This window comes from Centroberyx affinis, unplaced genomic scaffold (genome assembly GCF_046629955.1).
Source record: "Centroberyx affinis isolate AG114_WGS23_722 - 3 ecotype Tasmania unplaced genomic scaffold, CSIRO-AGI_Caff_v1 ptg002343l_1, whole genome shotgun sequence".
NCBI classification, from domain to species: domain Eukaryota; kingdom Metazoa; phylum Chordata; class Actinopteri; order Beryciformes; family Berycidae; genus Centroberyx; species Centroberyx affinis.
In genome coordinates this window covers 264,562-285,706 of record NW_027280607.1, presented here as the reverse complement: position 1 = coordinate 285,706, position 21,145 = coordinate 264,562, and the positions used below count along the sequence as shown (strand labels likewise).

At 44.9% G+C, this 21,145-nt stretch overlaps 3 protein-coding genes across 8 annotated transcripts; 1 reads left to right on the top strand and 2 right to left on the bottom strand.

Annotated features, from left to right (window-relative positions):
• Nucleotides 1–240: 240 nt before the first annotated feature.
• lta4h (leukotriene A4 hydrolase) lies at nucleotides 241–8,653 on the bottom strand. Of its 3 annotated transcripts, XM_071533241.1 has the most exons (19): nucleotides 8,414–8,653; nucleotides 7,189–7,319; nucleotides 6,965–7,085; nucleotides 6,419–6,487; nucleotides 6,212–6,316; nucleotides 5,745–5,797; nucleotides 5,572–5,644; nucleotides 4,443–4,583; nucleotides 3,857–3,880; nucleotides 3,694–3,764; nucleotides 3,487–3,598; nucleotides 3,108–3,252; nucleotides 2,858–2,961; nucleotides 2,282–2,352; nucleotides 2,112–2,166; nucleotides 1,931–2,026; nucleotides 1,578–1,660; nucleotides 1,184–1,288; nucleotides 241–769 (listed from the first exon to the last, which is right to left on the bottom strand). In XM_071533241.1, exons 1-19 carry the CDS (start codon nucleotides 8,567–8,569, stop codon nucleotides 631–633), a joined length of 1,854 nt encoding a protein of 617 aa, XP_071389342.1. In that variant the 5' UTR covers nucleotides 8,570–8,653; the 3' UTR covers nucleotides 241–630. The 3 variants fall into 3 exon arrangements, with proteins under 3 accessions (XP_071389342.1, XP_071389343.1, XP_071389344.1); XM_071533242.1 differs by lacking the exon at nucleotides 1,931–2,026; XM_071533243.1 differs by lacking the exon at nucleotides 6,212–6,316.
• A 935-nt stretch (nucleotides 8,654–9,588) lies between these two features.
• On the top strand, nucleotides 9,589–16,320 carry dennd6b (DENN/MADD domain containing 6B). 3 transcript variants are annotated; one of them, XM_071533237.1, is made up of 20 exons: nucleotides 9,589–9,782; nucleotides 10,633–10,671; nucleotides 10,790–10,832; nucleotides 10,939–11,048; nucleotides 11,757–11,837; nucleotides 12,055–12,160; nucleotides 12,304–12,383; nucleotides 12,469–12,531; nucleotides 12,616–12,671; nucleotides 12,775–12,897; nucleotides 13,012–13,107; nucleotides 13,204–13,298; nucleotides 13,825–13,890; nucleotides 13,977–14,041; nucleotides 14,123–14,212; nucleotides 14,453–14,506; nucleotides 14,619–14,728; nucleotides 15,091–15,193; nucleotides 15,287–15,361; nucleotides 15,486–16,320. In XM_071533237.1, the coding sequence occupies exons 1-20, from the start codon at nucleotides 9,630–9,632 to the stop codon at nucleotides 15,606–15,608; spliced, it is 1,731 nt and encodes a 576-aa protein (XP_071389338.1). In that variant the 5' UTR covers nucleotides 9,589–9,629; the 3' UTR covers nucleotides 15,609–16,320. The 3 variants fall into 3 exon arrangements, with proteins under 3 accessions (XP_071389338.1, XP_071389340.1, XP_071389339.1); XM_071533239.1 differs by having other exon boundaries at nucleotides 12,469–12,535; nucleotides 12,629–12,671; XM_071533238.1 differs by having other exon boundaries at nucleotides 12,469–12,541; nucleotides 12,629–12,671.
• A 246-nt stretch (nucleotides 16,321–16,566) lies between these two features.
• gcc1 (GRIP and coiled-coil domain containing 1) lies at nucleotides 16,567–20,627 on the bottom strand. Of its 2 annotated transcripts, none has more exons than XM_071533247.1 (3): nucleotides 20,445–20,627; nucleotides 18,602–19,922; nucleotides 16,567–18,448 (listed from the first exon to the last, which is right to left on the bottom strand). In XM_071533247.1, the coding sequence occupies exons 2-3, from the start codon at nucleotides 19,712–19,714 to the stop codon at nucleotides 17,075–17,077; spliced, it is 2,487 nt and encodes an 828-aa protein (XP_071389348.1). In that variant the 5' UTR covers nucleotides 19,715–19,922; nucleotides 20,445–20,627; the 3' UTR covers nucleotides 16,567–17,074. The 2 variants fall into 2 exon arrangements, with proteins under 2 accessions (XP_071389348.1, XP_071389347.1); XM_071533246.1 differs by having other exon boundaries at nucleotides 18,602–19,898.
• Between the last annotated feature and the right edge of the window lie 518 nt (nucleotides 20,628–21,145).

Below are 21,145 nucleotides of genomic sequence, written 5' to 3'. Positions count from 1 at the left end.
ACATTAGGAATACTGGGTGCTTTTGTGTCTTGTCCTGCATCTAAATTCAAATTGATGATACAATCTTTCTATAAATGAGGTACCTGGACTTAAGAGGAATTTTCCAAATCCAAAAAACCCCAGAACATTTGGCTCAATGTCAGATATACTGTATATCCTACATGAAATGCATACAGATTTAATACTGAAAATCTGTTGAAACAACTGTCAAATGATCAAATCTGTGGTACGCATGGTCAGAAAAGCAGATTTTTATTGCATGTGTTCAACCAACCTGAGATGCTCTTGGCTATGTATTGTGATAATTTGTGATTTTATTCTAGTAAAGACTATACAGCTATGACACGTCAGCGCATTACAGTGTGCTTCAGACAGAAGGTTTATTTCATTATAAAACGGTGAGGTCTCTTCTCTGCCCTGAGATGCGGACTTCCACACAGACACAAAAACATTCGCGACAAACCAAAAATGAAACCGAGGAATCATACTCTTCATACATCACCTCGCAAAGGAGAGAAAGATCACACTACCGACAGATGGGAAAGGACTAAGTGCTTTTGATTGGTTGGCGGCGCTAATACAGATGGTGTGTCTCGTCGTAGGAATACTGGTTTCAGAGTGGGACTGGGTCTAGAAACTGGTGGTCTGGGTAGAATCCACCTTCAGGGCTTTGGCCACCAGGCCGGCTGTTACCGGGTGCATGGCCGCCCGGTGGGCCTTGAACACACGCACCGCCTCCTCGCTGTACTTGTCAAAGTTATACACCTCTCTGCAAGAGGAAAACAAAAAAAAGAGGATGAGATGAAATTATAATGATCCCTGTGGAGAAAGTGTTTCTTTGCAGCAGCAAATGAAAAATAGAATTATTGCAATGTTGTCAAGCATATATTAAATGGAAATGTATTTGAAAAGTATTAAATGTGAGAAAACATGTATATATAACATGAAGTGAACAATTCAATACCAATAAGAGAGGGGAATATGAAGAAGAAATGAATTTACAGCTTATATGGTACATGATGTGCAAAAAGTGCATCATATTCCCATTATAAACTCTACAGAAGGAAAAAACTAAATGATCCACAGTATTTAACAGTAGACTAAAATCTGAGGTGTCTGCAGATCTGCCAGACGTTTTTTTGCAACACATTAACACACACACACAAACAAAGGCATTAAATACCTAAAGAGAGGTCTTGTGAATTTCATCCTGCCTTGGTCTGTTGCCATCTTCAGCGCCATGGCAACAGCATCCTCCCATTTGGACTTCACACACAACCGCAGCCACCTAAAGGCACATTGATTTAAGATTTGTTATTAAAGTCTCAGTTATTCTTATTTAACTTTTATTAAGAGTCAGTTTACTGAAACTGATAATTATAATCAGCTACACAACAGTGTAACCAGTACATTTAAGGGAGGGTTGACATCAGTTGGAATTGAGACTTTGGGACGCTCTAGTTTTCACTCACAGTTTTAGAAGTAAATAACTTACTGTATATTTGTTTCAATACATGCAATACATAGATTGTGATTGTTACGTGATTTATATGAAAAAATGTCAAGATGGCGCTCACCTGAAACGGATCTCTGCGTTCATAAAGGAGTTGAGATCGTACACCTCCTGCATCTTCTTCACGTGGCTCAAGGGCAGCGGCTCCTGGAGGGAATTAGCACAATCTGAACATCCGTTTACGATGGAATACACCAAGTTTTTGGGAGACTGTCCTGATGGTCAACTTAGCTGTTAAGTGATGAAAACATAGACACCAAAATCATGCATGTGTCCCCTGTAGATCATTGGCTCCGGTGCTCCATGCTGACACTTTAGCATACACTAAAGTAGGCGACTAGCATTATCAAAACTAAGAAGACTGACTTTGATCATATTTCATTACTGTGGCGACCTGGTGAATAACATGCGCTTTACCTCCTGGAGAAGGAGAGACAGGAACTCAATGAGCTGGTGGGAGGAGAGAGTTTTCACATCCGACTCTTTGAAACCCCCCAGATCCCCCTCTTTGGCCTGAAGGTAGAGGGAAAATAAGTTCAGATAGGAGACAAACAACACTACTTGACAAAATGGAGGTAATAGTATGACTTGGCCTTACGTTCACCCATCTCTGGCACAGGGCGATGCAGGCGTCTGCCAAGGTGGTGTCATATCTAGGACAGGACAGATTGGTGCAAAATCAGAACAATCCAACAATTAAGGGATACCAAGAGAGCAGACAGGGGTAAAATGTGGGACGTGGATCTGGATCTGATGTGGTTCACTCACTGTGGTTTGACAGGAGGCATCCCGGGTGTGTGCATCCACGCATTCCAGTCTACTTTGTTGAGAATATCAACCTGAAACAGACAATACACACAGGGCAGTGTTCATAAACGCATCCAGTATCACTGTAACCATAGCCCGACACCCCAGATTCTATTGTATAAGGTCAAGATTTTACAACTGACACTTCCTGATTTAACAAAGCAAAACGTGGAAGTTTTCAAAACCTTCCTCTATCGATTCCTCCACTTTTCATGACAGGAAGAAGATAGTAATTGTACTACAAGAAGAAAAAAAAAGCCAAAAACAAATTGAGATCGATTTGCATTGGGTTAATATTATCAGGGACCTCTGTCTTCAAAGTATGGTATGTAATTTGTGCGTCAATTTTTACTTTTACAAAAACAGACATGGCAGATTCACTTTGGGATTAAAATCACAGATGATGTCTGCAATTACCAAAAACGACTGGATGTCCCCAGGTAAGATCAGTCCTGTGCGAATAGGACTTAAATGTGATAACAATGGATATCGTCCCCTTTCAAGCCTGTTATTTTAATGAAGTAACATGTTGGTAACCTTGTCTTTGAAGTAGGTGAACAGGTAGTTCTTCCACTCCTCTGTGGTGACGCTGCTGTAGGCAAACAGCTGGATGTAGGACTTGACGAAACCCATGAACACCTCTGCAAAAGTCAACCAACCACACAACCACATTACAAGATTAAATCAGTGGCTAAGTAGCGTTGAATCTGCTCAGAATTAAATGCTTTGTAATGATAATTGTTGTTTGCAGCTGTTGCTTGAAATTTTAACATGCGTGTGTTCTCACCCGGACCACCCATGAGCTCCTCCAGGTGGTACAGCAGAGCGAAGCCCTTCTCGTAGGGCACCGAGGAGAAGGCGTCGTCTGGGTCCACCTCATGCAGGCTGGGGACCAGGTTGGTCAGGGGGTTGTTGGCCCCAAAGGTGTTCACCTGGGTGACAAGGGGACAGAAGCGGAGGGGTGAGGAGGTTTGGGACTGTTGCTTTGCTGAAATCTATAAGAATTTTTTTTTATTCTACTCTCAATTTGAACGCGATTTAAAATGTAAAGTAAACATACTAAAGTCAAAGTAAGATTACACCTAAAAACTACTCAATGACAGTAACAATAATAATTGTAATTTGTTACTTCCACCAAAAATGAGCAGATGTATGTATGTTCTCACCGATTCCTGCAGGTCTTTCCAACCTCCCATGGCCTTAAACTGCCTGAACTGCTCACTCTCCATAGACCTGCCAATCATCCTCTCCAAGTAGACCGTGTGACCCTCGTTCAACCTGTTGACCATGCATCAAAAATCACTATTGCAAAGAACTACGTTGTCACACAGATATAACGGAAAAATGCCTGAGCGTGTGTCAGTGTGGCTCACCAGAAGTGCTCCCAGGTCTTGTTGGTCACCAGGTTACCAGTCCAGCTGTGGGAGATCTCATGGGCGATGACCTGCCAGGATGTAGAGCACGTGAACCCATGAACATGAACACATGAACACCATGTCTTCATAAAAACACAGGAGAGGTATTTCAGCTACTTACGTTCGATAGGGACCTGTCTCCTGCCTGCAAGATGAGGAGACAACAAAAGCATTAAGCAAGTACAGATTCTGTGCAGTCTCATGGTTATGATATACAGTATACACCTAATTATTCCATGGTTATGTTGAATACTCAATTCTAATTGGTCTATGTACAATGGACCATAAACTGCCACCGTTAATGCTACTCTCTGGTTTGACTAATGCGGCTGCAGACAAACACTCAGCAAGCCTAACAACATGGAGGATTTTTCCAATACGACTTACTGTAAGTCGCCATGTAATAAATTACTGCTAAATAAGCCCTTTACTTAATGATCAGTTTATCTGAATGTGCCATAAAGCAATTTCCCTTTGTGCCATAAAGCAATAAAGCAGATTTCCCACCCAATCCGACCCACTGGCACACAATATAAAATGCAGCGTAGACTAGAGGCTGCCAGTCTTCTTGCCAATGGTCTTGTTTGTTCACAGTAATCGTACTACTATCTCAAAATGAAAGTGGTGATGATTTAGTGATGATAAAACGCTACACCTTTAATTAGACAGTGCTCAGGTACAGAGGAGTGTGTGTCCATGTTCCTTACCAGCAGGGTGGGGGTGGCGAAGGTGAGGCAGGGGTTCTCCATGCCTCCGTAGGGGAAGGAGGGCGGCAGCACCAGGATATCGTACTGGCCCCACACGTACGGCCCGGCCAGGTCCTCTGCCGTCTTCAGCATGGTCTCAGTCTGGGAGGGGAAACACACAGGTCACAGACGATGATGAGTACAAGTCAGAACTACATGGAGTCAAGTGTTCATTTCAGCTAGGGTTAGTGAGTTTTAGAGTCCCATGTGTCTAAATGTTGTTTAAGAGGTTTTTCCACCCTGACAAGAATAAGACTCTGGGGGAAATGCTGAATACTTGGCATGAAAATGGTCAAATTTAAAGATATTGAATATTGGCACAAAACATCAGCTATTGGCAGCTTCAATGCAAAGACATTGGTATCGGCTTTCAAAAAGCCATATCAGTCAGACCTTAACTTTCACACCATTTAGTCATGAAAAGTGTGGTCATCATGGTCTTATCTTTCGATGGCCTTTAAATCTAGTCCAATTTTAGTTATATTGATTCAAATTACACTAAAATGGAATATGAATTTACTCAACAAACATAATGACATTCCAGTCAACGAAAATACTACTACAGCAGCTCTCTAACTGTAGATTAGAAAATTTAGCACTGCTGCATTAGAGTAGATTACATTAAGACACACGGAAACAATTGCCAGTTTATCTGCGAATTTGAAAGCTGCACATATCCTCATGTGGGAACAGTCTCATATCTTTGGGAACATGAAGTTGGACACACTGTTAATGCATGTCTGCGATTAGCTAATAATAAAACAAATCTCCAACGGTCGGCACGGTTTCTCATTTAGTATTCTGCAAGAGCAAATGTCTGTGAGTGGAGAGAAGAAACTGAACTAAATGTTCTTTTACGAGATCTCTTTTAACCAAACAGTCACTTTTCCACCTCCAAGGCTATTTATGATAATCATCTCCAGAAATGTTTCTTGTTTCATCATATTATCATCATTTAATTTCACGGAAGGGAATAAAATTTTTCTGATATCGTCATGGTACAGAATTTCTACTCATCATAGTCATACGTATTGATACTACTACCACTGATAACAAAACTCAGTGATGAGACTGATGGAGTCCGACTCACCTCAGAGAACTCAAAAGCCGCTTTGTCCACATACTCCTTCTCAGACCAGACGCGAGACCTCGGCCCGATCTCTCTTGTCAACGAAGACAAGGGAAAAAAGCTTTTGAGTAAGCTGTGAGATCAATGAACGTTTGAGAATAAATGAATAGGGGGGAGTGTGTGTGTGTTTGTACCTGCTCTCCAGCGCTCCCACCACGATGGCAATAAGGTAAGAGGGCATGGGCACCTGGGGAGGGGTCAAAGGTCAGTGGGTAAAGGTGACATTAAAGAGTATATTTTATTCCTGTTGAACGCAGCAGATATGGGATATTGGAAGACCTGCTGGTTCTTAATAACCATAATAAATGTGTTACTGCTTCATCAGCAAGTTTGTCTTTGGCTGCTGTACTTTGAACAGTCCCGCCAACATACAGTCAGATATCACACAGAGTGATGGATGACATTATGGAAAGATATGCAATACAGCTTTCAGGTGACATAAAGTGCCTTTGGTCTCTCTTCTTCTAGCCTGGTTGTGTTATATTTAGGCATTATTTGTGCACAGCCAATTCTCCACTGGACCTCCATGATGGTGCTGGGACATGGTTGCTAGGAGATTTGTGATGCAACTGAAAAGCCTCAGTAAGAGAGAGAGACTGACCGGCTGTCTGAAGCGGTAGATGATGCGGCTGCTGTCCTGCGGGTCGGGCTCCTGTCCGTCGCGAACGGCGCTCATCACCGCCACCAGCTCCTTGGGAACAGAGACCTGAAGCCAAACACACAGTACAATCACACCACTGAAGGAAAAGCTGGAGTCTGCATTCTTCTAGGGAAGCATAGAGAAAGTGTGTGTGTGTGTGTGTGTCACCTGAGCGTAGTAGGTGTGCTTCACAGAGGGGCTGTCCTGACAGGGGACCATGCTCCTGCAGTGGTTAGCCTGGATGGGGTCATACAGGAATATTAACACAATCACCCACCGCTAATATAAAACAATTACTGGCATAAGGGGGCCAACGATCAAGGTCCTCTTAGGGGGCTTATCAGCTCGAGACTGCACCTTTGGACACACAAATACTCTGAAAAAGTAAGCATGATAGTGGTGAGAGAAGAAAACTGGTTTTGGGGAAGCGGGACAGGACAGTTGCAGAAACCCGACATGTGGTGCAATGGATGTCAAAAGCAGTGTGTCTTCATTGCGAACCTCAAAACTGAACCGTTGATGATTTGGTGATGCAGAAGTGGTTTCAGGCTGACAAAATCTCTTGCAGTACAACCACAAATGATGACAATGTGGTGTTGTGAAACCAGTCAGATCAAGGTGCAGCAGCATAGGATAGACTGAAGCGCAGATTTTCGTGATGCCAAACTGTTTAGACACGTTCTATGGTGTTGCCTGAGGCATGACAACAAGTACCTGGCACTGGCTGAAGAGGTAGGGGTGGGTCTTCCCAGCAGTCTGTTCGGGGGTGAGCCACTGCAGGGCGGATGCAGTCGGGGCAGTTTCATAGCTCAACTCCACGATCACATGCTGTCCTCTGATAGGGGTTAGGAAAGCAACACGACACATGCATTACATCCTGTACAGGACAGGCACTGGGGGAGGCAGACAAGAAAAAAATCTCCAATTTCAGGGGTCACCTGGAGAGGTCAAAGGGCAGGGTGATCTCCAGAGGGGTCCCCATGAAGCTGTGCTTGGGTCCCATGGCAAACTTGGCCTCCTGTCCATTGGCCGTCACGTTGAAGATCTTCAGATCTCTGGTGTCTAAGGTCTGCAGGAGGGAGGGGAGCAGATGGAGGGAAACATAAGAGGAAGTCACATTGGCAAACAGAGGCAGAAGAAGAAAAAGAAGAAGAAGACGACGAAAGCTGAAGTAATGCGCTTTGTGGAAATTCACTGTGATTACATTAACTCTGTTTGTTGTTGGGACACTCATTCAGAAGCTGTTGTGTACCTGCTCCACACCTACAGAAACACCGACACTGTCAAACTCTGATCTAAAGTCCACACAGCTCAGCTCGCAGTCAAAGTCCAAGACGACTTGCCCCCGATACGTTCCGATCTCTCTTGTATGGAGAAACCGTCACGCCAAATTCCTTTTTAAAACCTGGCAGTTTAATATTGCCCTGCTTAAAATACATATATACCTCGTGAAACATCATACAAGACACTTTACTGAATGGCTAGGAGCCACGGGAAAATGCGGCATGCAAGTGATACATAAATTAGCACTTATTTGAATAAAATCTTAACTTTTAGAAGTGATTTACACTGCTCGCTACCACCATCCGCGGTATATTTGGCGGAAGAGGAGTGTGGAAATAAGCGAACCAATTCTAAAAATGTATTGAAATAAGTGCTGTTTGGTGTATTGGATGTATGCCGATTTGAAGACTGACTCCTATCAATTCAGTAAATCCCTTAAATTCTGTTCTACGAGATGTGTACTACTTTTGACAACCAGGGCCACGTTAAACTGCCAGATTTTTAGTGTCCGGCAAGACGTTCTTTCTATACAAGAGAAAGCGGAACGGAACGGATATTTTTAACTTGGAAACTGAAAGCCAGCTCTGGATGATGAAACCAGCCTTACTTATAATTCCTTATCATTTCTATTTTTATAATACAAAGCGGTTTAACTAATGAAAATCATCGCCGTCTTCAGCCGCAGTTCTACTTTCCTTATTATCATTTTGAGTGTGTAGCCTACGTAACATTACAGCGGAGCAGCTGCTCTCAGTTTCCCAGCTGTCAAGCAGCAGCGGCAGTGGGTTCCCGATGTGTTTAGCACTGTGTTGTGGCTATACAGAGTGATGAGCCTTAGCTTGCGGGCTAATAAAGCTGTAACGGTGAAAGTACTGTTACCAGAGACGAGAAATGATCCTCCAGGGCTTCAACGGTGAGCGCAACTTTGGCTTTGAGAACGTGCCTTTCAAAGTCCACATTGTAGCTGAGGTTCAGGTGCTTCGTAACGCACTTGGTGAAGGAGGAGAAGGAGCAGGGGTCCAAGACTGAGGCCATGGTCGGTCCGGGAACAGCGAGAGAGACTGAGCGAAGAGCCAATCTGCCAATACCGTCCGGGTTTATAAACTACAATCCACTCTCCGAATGTCCTAACCGGTGTCAAGCAAGCGAGAATCAAAAGCACATTTTCTGGTTACAATGTTCAAAATAAAAGTACTATTGACATACCACGCACCATAGTACAATACATTGATACGAGGGTGTCAATTTTCAGCTAACATTTCACTCCATATATAATAAAATGATTCCACTAAATATTTTATAAAGTATTGTTCTTCTGCGCACACCCCGGGTATTACTAGTATTTTTCCCAACGTGACAATGATTTTATTTTGAAGGCAAAATCACTACACTACCGGTTTTATTCTGACTAATTTTGACCAGCTTGGCGCAGATTCGCTCTTATGACGGCGCACTGAAATGCATTGTGGGATTTGAGGTTTCAACACCGGAGCCGGATGAGCGTTGGAAGCTGGGTCAAGTGAACCAGAATAATACCGGAATAACACCAGAATGAGCTTTCAAAATGAAAGTGTGAACTGTGTCACTAAAACAAAAGAATAAGTAAATATTGGGCTGTACAGAACAGCACTAAAATGAATAGTCAATGGAATCATTCCTCCTTAAATACACCTTTTCACGTGTGTATTTAAACTGTTAAACAGTTGTTTGTCAATACGGACATTATTTCGAAGGTTCTAACCGGAAATTGTATTCTTTATTGGTGCAGACTTGACACTGATCAGAAATTTCACCTTTTTATAATTTCTAATTTGTATTTGCTATTGATGTGTAGGGAGCAAATGGAAGAAGTGAAAACAAGGAAGTGGTCGACATTCATATTTTAAACACATTTTACAGAAAACAAGTTTTGTTTTTTTTTACTTTAGGAAAAATCCGAAACATGTATGTTCCATTTTTATTGTGTTGGTTGTGTGGCGCATGCTCCGCTAGAGGGCGCTAAAGGACTAACATGTTATCAGCTGGCTTGCACAAGCATTTACTTTGATGGACAAACGACAGAACAACAATGGAGGAAATGGACTTCTGAGTCGTGATGGATCCGTTTGACAACTCCGTTTCTCACCGAAATGAGACGGAGGACGCGGCGGAGAGCGGAGACAGTCGGTCACCGTGGGCTCGGTTTTCATCCTGGCTAGATTGTGTATGCGTCGTTACCTTCGACCTCGAACTCGGACAAGCCATAGAGGTACGGTAGCTAGCAGCACCGAACCGACTCGGTGTTAGCTAGTAGTTAGCATCCTTCACTGTCAGGTACAGACGGTGTAGGATGCTGCCGATGCCAGCTGAAGCTGACAACAAGCCTGGATCCAAGTTTTAATTATTTCATATCACACAAATCTACGAGCCCCAATGTGTGCAGCTCTTTCTTGTGTTGGAGAGAACGTGATACCAAACTCCATTCAAAAAGCTGTCAATTTAAGGTTCACTGGCTTATCGGCAGATGAACACACCTCATGTAACATGGATTATGACATTTTAAAAATCATTAGTGTCTACTAGTAAATTCGGCATGTATCAAATCCACCAATGAACGCCTATGTCAATTTGAAGTTTCTGTTCACACTGCTTGCTACTACGTTACTCATCACAGCGCGTTTTTGGTGGAACATTGTGGGACTAATAAGCGAAACAATTTGAAAAGTTTATTGTTTGGAGGATTATATGTATGCCGAATTGAAGAGTGGATCTTAACACGTTTAAGGTCTTAAGTCATGTTTTACGAGTTATGTAAGCCTTACGTTTGGCCATAGGCAAGGATACATTAAATTGTCAGAATTCTGAACGGAGTTTGGTGTGAAATGTTCTCTCCGTACGAAAGAACGGCACACATCGGGGCTACTACCTACTAGGATCCTGCAGTATCAGGTGCAGATGCTGCTGATGCTAGCTGAAGCTGTCAAGTTGCTTGTATCGTAGTATATTACGTAATAAACATATCTATGCACTAACACCCACAACATTAAACCGTTTCATAATCTCTCTGTTTAGTGCCTGTAGGAACACGTGACACTGATTTGCTTTTTGTGTGTTGTCAGCTGGTGTATCCCCATGATGTGAAACTTACTGAGAAGGAGGTAATTTTTTTTGGTTATCTCGTTGCACCTGTCAATATTGCCATTGCTATTCATTTGATGAGTAATATGCAGCCCCAGTGTGTGCCTAATTATTGTGATTCCTCCAATTCATCTGCAGAAAACCAGCATCTGCTATCTGTCCTTCCCCGACTCTTACTCAGGTAAATTTATCTGTCTAACGCCAGCAACACGACAACATTGCACATTGCCATACATAACAGCAATGGCAACAGCTCAGAGGTCACTTGGCCTGTGTGTTTTTCCCAGGATGCCTTGGGGACACTCAGTTCAGCTTCAGGCTGCGGCAGTCGGTCGGCCGGAGGGGCTCCTGGTTTGGAGAAGACGCCTACAACAGGGACGCTCCTGTCACACTACAGGTGAGGCCTCTATATGATGATGACCAAATAAACCATGAGAGTGGGAAGCAAGGACCAGGCTTTGATTTGTTAGGTAACTCTGGCTGATCTAAAAGGCCTTTTTCTGAATTTAGCAGCAGTCCTCATTAGGGTTAGATGAACATACTGGCTTAATAGATGCAATACTGGCCTTTTATTAAAAATCAGATAATGGTCAGTCAGTGTTGTCAGTTTCTAATATGATGGAGGTTCCCCCCTCACCATCACAGCTAGAGAATATATTGTTGTTTCTATATCAGATGTCTGACCAGAGAAATCATTCCAGTGTGGTGTGGGAGGATTTTACTCAACAGTCTGTAAAACCTGCAGTGAAACCTGCCTCACTCTGCCTTAAGGAGCTGCTGACCCACCTAAAAGAATTTCATTAGTCTGGCTTTCAATAGAGCTTTAGTGTCCCATGATGGTCTGAATGCCGTTTCAGATGATTTAATGTACCTGAGGGAAACACTGAATCCTTGTAATTTTTTGGAAGTTTTTGGCATGAAAATGGGCAAATGTAAAGGCACTGAATATTTGCTATTGGCAGCTTCAATTCAAAATATCAGTATTGACCCTCAAGAGGCTATATCAGTCTAACCCTAGTCCTTACTGCTCGTCCTTTGATATTCTGCTGCCTTCATGCTGTAAACCTGATTTTTCTCTTCCTTATCTGCCCCTCCTCTTCCGCAGCGAGAACTGGCCCATTTCTATGGTTACGTGTATTTCAGACAAGTCAAGGACGTCTCTGTCAAAAGAGGCTATTTTCAGAAGGTGAGGTTCAACGCAATCATCCGCATTCACACCGCTCAGAGCGCGCCGTCTCTCACTGCGCTGTACACAACAGGATTTCTGCCGACCAGCGATAACACAGATGTTCACTTAACAGACTTGTTGTTCGTGTGATCCGCAATCTATCAGTTTCTCATGTCTCTTCTATTCCCTCCTCGCTGCTTTTCTCCCCCCCCCCCCCCCGCCCTTCTTGCTGCAGTCTCTCGTCCTCGTATCCAGGCTCCCTTACATCCACCTCTTCCACACCCTGCTGCAGAATATTGCCCCGGAGTATTTCGAGAAGTTGGAGCCTTGCCTCGAAGCAGGTGAGGCGGTATTTCTGTAAATTCCTTTTGAATTGTAAACGCGTTGCTCGGTGAAAGAGCTTTGGTTTGCTAAATATGAATTATGCTGAAAGGTTTTGGAACCGTTGCCTAAGCCCCTCTTTCTTTTCTCCTTTACCATGCAGTGTGTAACGAAATAGACCAATGGCCTTCGCCCGTGCCAGGGTTGACCCTCAATTTGCCTGTGATGGGAGTGGTTTTACAGGTAAGGAGAAGTGGGTAAAGGAAGAATCAGTTTAATACTTTTTAGTTACTATACCACTCAGTTCTTCATTCTACTCCCTTTCCAGGTCAGGATCCCATCCAAGACTGACAAACCAGGTGGAAGCCCGTTGAAACAGGCCCCAAAGGAGGTGTGTCAGTGTTGCATAGTATCTGATTATGCTTCTATAACACTGAGATTCTGTTGTAATGTAAGTATATGTTTTTCCCTCCAGAATCTTCTACCAGCCCCTACGATGCTGCCCACCATTCATGAGCTGGACCTGTTCAAGTAAGCGATGAATTCTGCTTTCTGTTGGTGATGGAGATTATGTACTTCTGTCATTGGGGAAATTCAGAGCAGCATCACTATAATGAAGTGACCTTTGACCCAGGTGTTTCCAGTTGGTCCTGATCCACCTGCAGATGCTCTGGGAGCTGATGTTGCTAGGGGAACCTGTGGTTGTCATGGCGCCGTCTCCCACCGTGTCCTCGGAAACCGTGTTGGCTCTCGTAAGGTAATTGGAGCGCCAACGAAAACAGTCCTGGCTTTGTTCACCAAAGATTTACAGTATCTGCCCATTATATAGGTCTGACCCTGGTATAATAGTCACTTCTGTCTTCTTCTTCAGCTCCATCGCTCCGCTGAAGTACTGCTGCGACTACCGGCCCTACTTCACCATCCACGACAGTGAGTTCAGGGAGTACACCACCAGGACGCAGGCACCGTGAGTAGGATCCGCTCACCGCGCAGCGAGGGCGGAACATCATTTGCTCATGTCTTAGCGGCGTCCTCTAAGCTCACCCCTCTTGACTCCTCGCAGGCCCAGCGTGATCCTGGGTGTCACCAATCCCTTCTTCGTCAAGACCTTCCAGTGCTGGCCCCACATCGTGCGCCTCGGAGAACTCAAGATGTCCGGTAAAGATGAGTCTTACAAAACAACACTTGCATGCAATGGTATTACAGATATGCAGTATTTTGACCGATATACTTAAAGGTTCGACCAATATGAGTTTTGAAGACCACTACTCATTGAAACCGCTGATATCTGATATTTTGTGCCGATATTCAGTATCTTTAAATTTAGTGTTTCCCCCAGAATTGTATTCATGTCAGGGTGGAAAAGCCTCTGAAACAGCATTTAGACCACGGGACAGTAAAACCCACCCACAATGATGCTGATGATAATCGTAATAAAATTCTATTTATGCATACTTGTTTGGAATACGATCAAATCCATTGCATTAGAATCAGTTCAGGTTAAGGTATTCCCATAGACAACCCGTGTAGTATTGATCAATTCTACAATAAATATGTAATCAAACAAACTGCATCACATCCATTGATGGTGGATGATACTGACCGGCCGATACTTGACTTTTAATAAAAGGCCAATATCGGCCCCATATATCAGTCTAATCATAGTATATGTGCCTCCTTTCAGGTGACTTGCCTAAACAGGTAAAGGTGAAGAAACTGGCCAAACTGAAAACACTGGACACTAAACCAGGTGAAATAGGATGGCAAATTGATTGTTTTGTTTTTACAAAATCTTTTTTCAGTATGTTAAATCCTGTTTTGTTTTACTCTCCCAAGGCATCTACACAGCTTATAAGACATTTCTCCACAAAGACAAGGTCCTCATCAAGAGGCTCCTAAAGGTATGTCATCAGCAACACTGCCTGGTACTAAAGGTTTACCCGTGCACAGTCGGTCCATGTCTCATTCTCCCTGGCTTGCAGGGCATCCAGAGGAAGAGGCCGTCGGAGGTGCAGACCGCCATCTTGAGGCGACACCTGTTAGAGCTCACGCAGAGCTTTATCATCCCGCTGGTGAGACCTCTCATCTCTCATCCCTGCCTGGTCTCATGAAATTTGGTGAAATCTTGAAATGTCTTGAAATGCAATAACATGCTCTGTGCAGAAAAAGTGAGAGATTAGAAACGGGTAGTAGTTTGTAGGGATGGGACGATATGCTTATATCACGATATGATTTAATAAACAATTTAAAAAAAAACAATTTAAAAATGTCATTACGTGATCTCACCTGTCATCTCTCTCTCTGTTTGTCAGGAGAGATACCTGGCGAGCCTGATGCCCCTCCAGAGATCTGTGACACCGTGGAAGGTTGGTAACACGAGGCCAAGCAGCGGTTAATTCAGTGTGCAGATTGTGTGTTTGCAGATAAAACAGAAAGTGGTAGGGCGGACGAACCAGTTTGTGCGTGTTTGTCTTCCAGACTCCTCCTCAGATCCGTCCCTTCAGTCAGGAGGAGTTCATGGGGACTCTGGATCACGCCGGTCCTCAGCTCACCTCGGTGCTCAAAGGGGATTGGATGGGGCTGTACAGGTGAGCCCCCCCCCCTCCCAGCTGTCTCATTCCAGGGTATCCATGCGTCTGAAAAAGTCTTAAGTAATATAATCTAAATTTAAGGCGTATTGCTTTATGGCACAAAACAGGAAGAGGGCCCTGTTCTTCCAGAGCAAACAGAGCTAAAGCTTTCAGAGTTTCTCACAATGGCAGATGGTGGAAGCTCCTTCCACCATCTGCCATTGTGAGATAAACATGTTAGAAAGGCCGAGGGAAAAATAACTTCTAACATGTTTATCCTCTTCAGTAAACCTTAATTTTGAAAAACACTAACACAAACAATACCAGTGCCGTGAGACAGAGGTTACCAATGTTTTGCGCCTCCTCCTCTGGCTTCACAGGAGATTCTTCAGGTCCCCCAACTTCGACGGCTGGTATCGTCTACGGCACAAAGAAATGACCCAGAAACTTGAATGCCTTCATCTGGAGGTTGTCTGCGATGCCGTAAGTTTATTCCAGTCGTACTAGTTACAACACAATTGCACCGGTGTCCGTATCACTCTCTGGCTCTGGTTCCAGTAATGCTATCTTTACCAGGATCTGCTGGGCTGGACCAAAGACAAGTCCGAGGTGGAAATTGTTGACCTGATTCTGAAACTGAGAGAAAAGCTAGTGAGTGAACTGACGAGTCTTTTAAACAAATATTGAAATTTTTTTCCTTGCCCAAACTGTGAACGTTGAAGGACTGGAAGTGTAAGATTGACTGATTTGCTAAATGTTTTCCATGCGTTTCTAGATGAAGGCTCGCAGGCAGCAGCTCCCAGTGAAGGAAGGGGTTCTGGACAAGCTGGACGGATATATTCAGACCATCATCAGCTCTCTACCAGAGGACCTGCAGACTGTACTGCACAGACACTGACAGGCGCACAGACACACTATTTTTATCAAGACTTTTGAAGAAATCCCTCAAACTGTTGCCATAACCACAAACCTCTACCTACCACAAGTAGGATATTTAAGTCTAGAAGCTTAGATCGGGCCAGTATGTTTAGAAATACTTCACAGTAGACGCTTTCAGGGTAGTTTAAAATCTACATCATGATGCCTTCACTAATATTACTGAGAAGAAAAAAAAAAGTTGATTTTGAAGATATTGAAGCGTTACCTGTTTGTCAAGGATAATGTTGCAGCTATGTTACATTTGTTTTTATAAAGCACCGGTTTTAATTTGGCTGCTCCAGATCTGTGGCGTTAGAAATACATTACAAGTCCTGGACAGTGGTATTTGTCGGAATCGTGGGTGAACTGGCATCAGCAAACCTCTTTACTTGCCACACTTTCACAATATTCAGTGCTGCTCATTTCCACCATGTGCTTTTATGCAGTGTGATATTCTAGTGTGTACAAACCCAGGACTGAAGCAGTATTTTTGTACAGTGTTGTAACACTACTGATTCACCCCAATGACTCTTATTACTTCAAGCTAGTGAATGTAAAATGGACACACTTGATCTTGCATATTGCACTCCCTTTGAGTGTCTCCTACTGTAATCTAATGTATGATTTATTTGCCTTTTTTGTTCCTTGTTTTCTCCCAAATTGTTACATGTTAATATTTTGTTCAAGAGCCATTGCACTGGCAAGTAAAATCAATATCTGAGAAATGTTAAGAGTGCTCCTTGTTTCTACACCATATTATTTCTCATCTGGTCCAATAGAGAGATCATTAAACATAACAAAAGATCATGAATCCATTCATAAATGCAACATGAAGACTGCTCTATGAAATAGGCCAACTGAGCAAATGAACGAGGAAAAATAGTTTTATTTCAACAAGGGAATCAAAAATATACATATCAATGATATGGAGTACTGCATTAACAAAAGTTATCTTCCCAACTATTGTTTGAGAAATTACCCACAGTGAAAGTCCTTGATATATACACAATACATACAAGGGAGCAAGCATTAAAGCTACATATGCACTTGACATAAGCTAATCTTTATCACTGAAATTTCTTCACACAGGGCAATGATTTAAATATATCAGTAATTGCAGGTTTATGTGCATGGTGTGAGGTATTTTTCCTCATCTATGGAATAAAAATTCAGATAATCACAAGGAAATTGAAAATTGCAATTTCCCTCATACAAACTGCAGTTAAATGGTACCACTTTTGAAAAGTAAACACTGGTGCCATGAACTGAGATTCAAAGTAAGTTTGGAAGCGCAAGTCTGAAGAACATTCGCATCAATAATTCAATTTGATGCTGGAGTAGCCTAAGCACCACACCTAAATAAATACACTTCATTGAGGCAAACACACTTGTTAACCGTTTGAGTAGTGATAAGAAAAGGACCCAGACTTTTTTTCCCTCTCAGTATTATCTCTTCCCTGCCTGCCACCACGTCTGTCCCTGCAGTTTAAACACGGCCTGCTTCTCCTGGGGGCTGAAGTGTAAGATGGTCAGTATGGCGGTGAGAGTCTGCTGGCGCCCGCTGCTGTCCTGCAGGGTGAGGAACTTGTAGATGACGTTTTTGAGGTACTCCAGGTTGGCCCCCTCCCTGCCGTGGTCTCGCAGCAATTTCTCCAGCTGGACTCGCAGCTCGGCCACCTCTTCGTCGTGCCGCTCGCCGTTGCCGATGAGCTTCCCCTGCAGCTGGTGCACGTCCTCCTCCAGGCGGTGCTTCTGCCTGCGGAGAGAGCCGATCTCCACCTCCTTCCTCGCCAGCTGCTCGGCGTACAGCAGCAGGGTGGGCTCGTTGGGCCCCGCCAGCCGCAGGGCCTGGGCGATGATGTCGCTCTCGTCCTGGGCGGGGTCTTCCGCGTTGGCCTCGTCGCTGTTGCTGCTGCCCCCGTCGGCCACAGCTCGGGAGTCGGCCGCCCTGTCTCCGTCGTCGCTGCTGCTGTGCCCCCGGTGGCCCGACAGGCCGTAGCCCAGAGCGGTGGAGCGCAGCTTCTCCAGCTCTTGGTCCTTCTCGGCCAGCAGGGCCATGGTCCGGTCCCTCTGCTTGTGCAGCTCCCCTTCCATCTTGAGCAGGCTCTCTCTGTGCTGGCCCTCGGCTCGGTCCAGATCCTGTTTGTGGCTCTGCTGCAGCGCCGCCAGACGCTGCTGACGCTCCTCCAGTTCGCGCCTGTGCTTGGCCTCGGCCTCGTCGCTGTGGATACGCAGGTTGATGTACTTTTCCTTCAGCTCGGCCAGCTGGTCGCGGGCCTCCTCCAGCTCCTTGGCCTGGCAGCCATCCTTAGTGTTCTTATTCTTAAGCACCACTTGTGCCCGCACTTTGTAGCGCTCAAACTCCTCCTTTAGCTGCCGTAGCTCCTGCTGGTAGTAGAGCGCCGAGGCTTTCTCCCCATCGATGGACTCCGTGCTTCCTGTTCTGGTGCCCTGCTCACCCTCCATCTCGGCCAGCTTCTCGATCTCCAGCGTCTGCTCGGGGTTCCTCTGAGAGGCCAGCAGCAGTAGCTTTTTGACCTTCTGCAGCTTTTCTTTCAGCACGTTGACATCCAGGTTGGCCTCGTCCATGCTAAGGTCAGAGGAGACCCTGGTGGAGGCGGCGATGGCCAAGGTCTTGTTTTCTGTGTCCAGCTGCAGGATGCGCTCCCTCAGCCTGTGTGCAGTCTGCTGGTCCCTCTGCCTGGCTTTCTCACAGGCCCCCAGCAGCTCCGACAGCTCAGACACTCGTTCCTCCAGGCTGGCCACTCTGCTTTCCTCCGCCTGGTTTTGTTCACGTGCACGCTCCTCTGCCTGAGACGCCTGCCAAATGACAAACACAGTGGAGTCAGGACATACACAGTCAATTAACAATAGCGCCTACTGTATGTTCTCTTAAGTCAGGGCTAAAACACTGACATCAAATACAACTGATTGTCCATTTTTTGAGATGAGTGTTATTCTATGTGTCCGTACCTTTCTGATCTCATGCTGTAACTGCTGCTGGTAGTGATTCTTGAGCTCTGCCAGCTCCTGCTGCAGCTCCTCCACCCTCGGGTCCGGTTTGCTCTTCTCTGCCTCCGCCGCCTGCAGTCTCCGTCTCATCTCCTCTCGTTCCTCCGTCACCTCCTTCAGCCGCGCCTCGTGCTCCATCCCCCGGTCTACTGCCTGCAAGGTTTCCAGCAGAGCCGCCCTTGAATCTTCTAACCTGAGCTCGGCGTCCTGCCTTAGATCTCTCTCCTCCTGGAGGAGCTTCTGGAGCTCACGTAGCATGAGGGCGTGGTCGCCCTGCTCCTGCTCTCTCTCGTGCTGCTGGGTGATGACCCGGGCCTTGCTCTCTGCCAGCTGGTCCTGCAGGAACTGCAGCTCCGCCTCATGCTGCCTTCTGCCTTCCTCCAGCCTCCCCTGCAGCTCCTCCATCTCCTGCTTCATGATCCTTTTGTCAGCCTGGAAGCTGGCCTCCATCCTGGACTTTTCCTGAGTGACCGTGGCCAGGGAGCTGGTGAGGGTGGTCAGCTGGGTCTTCAGCTGGATGACTCTTCTGTCCACCTCTGCAGTGTTTGTGCCGGACGGGGGTGTTGGCTGCTGCTGGTCTGGTCCTCCACTACTGCTGGAGCTGATGCCGCTCTCTGATCCACTAGCCTCTGGCTCAGACCTGTGGGCCAGTGAGGGCACCCCAGGACCAGACACTTCTCCAGGCATCCCACCATGCTCCTCCTCAGCCTGCTCACCTCTGTTGTTATCGCTGGTTATGCTGGTGGCCGTGTCTGCAGAGGCGGCCGTGTCCAGACTGTCCTCGCTGTGCAGGGAGCAGTGGTCGTCTGGGAGGTCAGAGGTAACGGAGGCGGCACCGGCCTCACAGAGGGAGCCGTCATCGCTGCGCTGGCTGAGATCGACCTCCTGAGACACAGTTAGCACCTTCAGACTGGCCTCCAGAGCCTCCTTCTCCTTCAGCAGGCTCTTATACGCCCTGACCACATCCTTGAAACGGGTTTGGTACTGGATCAGTTGCTTCTTCTGAGATTCAATAGTGTCCACAAGCTCTTTCTTGCTGGGGCCGCCCCCAAAGCTCATCCCAAACTTCTCCATGACTTGGCTGGAGTTATAGCCAAAAGAAAGTTTTGCTCAGCTTGGATGCATACTTATTGGCTCATTTGCAAATCCACCAAAGAAGGAAATATGACGTCTGTGCTTAACTGAAACAGCTCATGATGTAAACCTGAAGGTAAAAATAGCTGCCATTCTGGATTGGTGAAACTGGATGGATGAGGTCCTGTAACGACACATTCTTGGTCAGCTAATTGGATAAGATGACACAAAGCAATTATAGTATCCCACAGTATCCCATATGTTAAATGACACATGGGATACTGAAAGACCAGACATACCCATTAAGTAATCCATTTCATGTGAGATGTTTCTCTGTTTTTGCCTCGCAGACTTAGATTGTTTGTGCAAATGCTCTATGAGCTCCCAAAACAAGGAAGAAGCACATTACTCTCAATGCCACCAGAGGTGTAGCATTAGTGTGTACAGTTTGGCTAATGCAGACAAGAAGCAACTAGGTATTAAGTTCGTTTGAAGATTATCATTAGCCTTAACGTCATTATCTACATTTTCGACGTGCTCCAAGAATATTTGGCACGTCTTGTCTGTGTATATAATCCTATATCCTATATCCTATAGGCCTATTTATATCACAGCTTAAAGAGACTACGTCTTGACAAAATGCACAAGTGGGCAGGCTGTACAGTACATTAGCTAATGTTGAGTTTAGCTAGCACTTATCATGTACGCAAATGGGAGTTTAGATTCTTACCTTTGAAACATATGTCAGCCGTAGCTACTGGTGTTAGCGGTGTGTTGAATTCAGTCAAGCAAGAAGTTCTTCCAAGTTGATGCCGACAAGCAATGTCTTTGTGTAGGTTAATAAAGTTAAAGAGAAAGCTAAAGCTGAGAATCAAATTATAGAGTTGGCTCAAATGGTATTTGGATGTCAGCAAACGGCAGCCATGTTGGTCTGAAGCGGAACTAGAGGCGGAGCGACAGAGACTGTAGTCCGGTACAAGTCTCATGATGTATTCAGGTGCTGCCGAAAATATCGTAATTAAGAGGTTTTTTTTGTGGCCTGACAGTATCTTTGGAGTGTGTTGACACAAGCATACAAGCAATGTTTAGCCTACTTGTGTGTGATAGTGCCTACATAACTACCAAAACACCAAAGTAACCAAATAAAGAAATTAAGTAAAATAAAGAAATAATCTGACATGACTACAGTCAATTTTCTGTAGAATTTGGTTGCTCCTGATGAGCTTTTTCACACTTATCACACACATGCACTGAGTGACTATAGGGTACATTTGAATTGATGTTATATGGCAAACCAAACATTACAACGTCAGCCACAAGCGAGACATGTAGCCTAGTTGTGTCCTGCCAAGGTATTTTAAGAGTTGTGGTCACAGTTACATAGATGAAAAACGTTAATTTTGTTTGTTTAGTTGAAATAAATATATAATT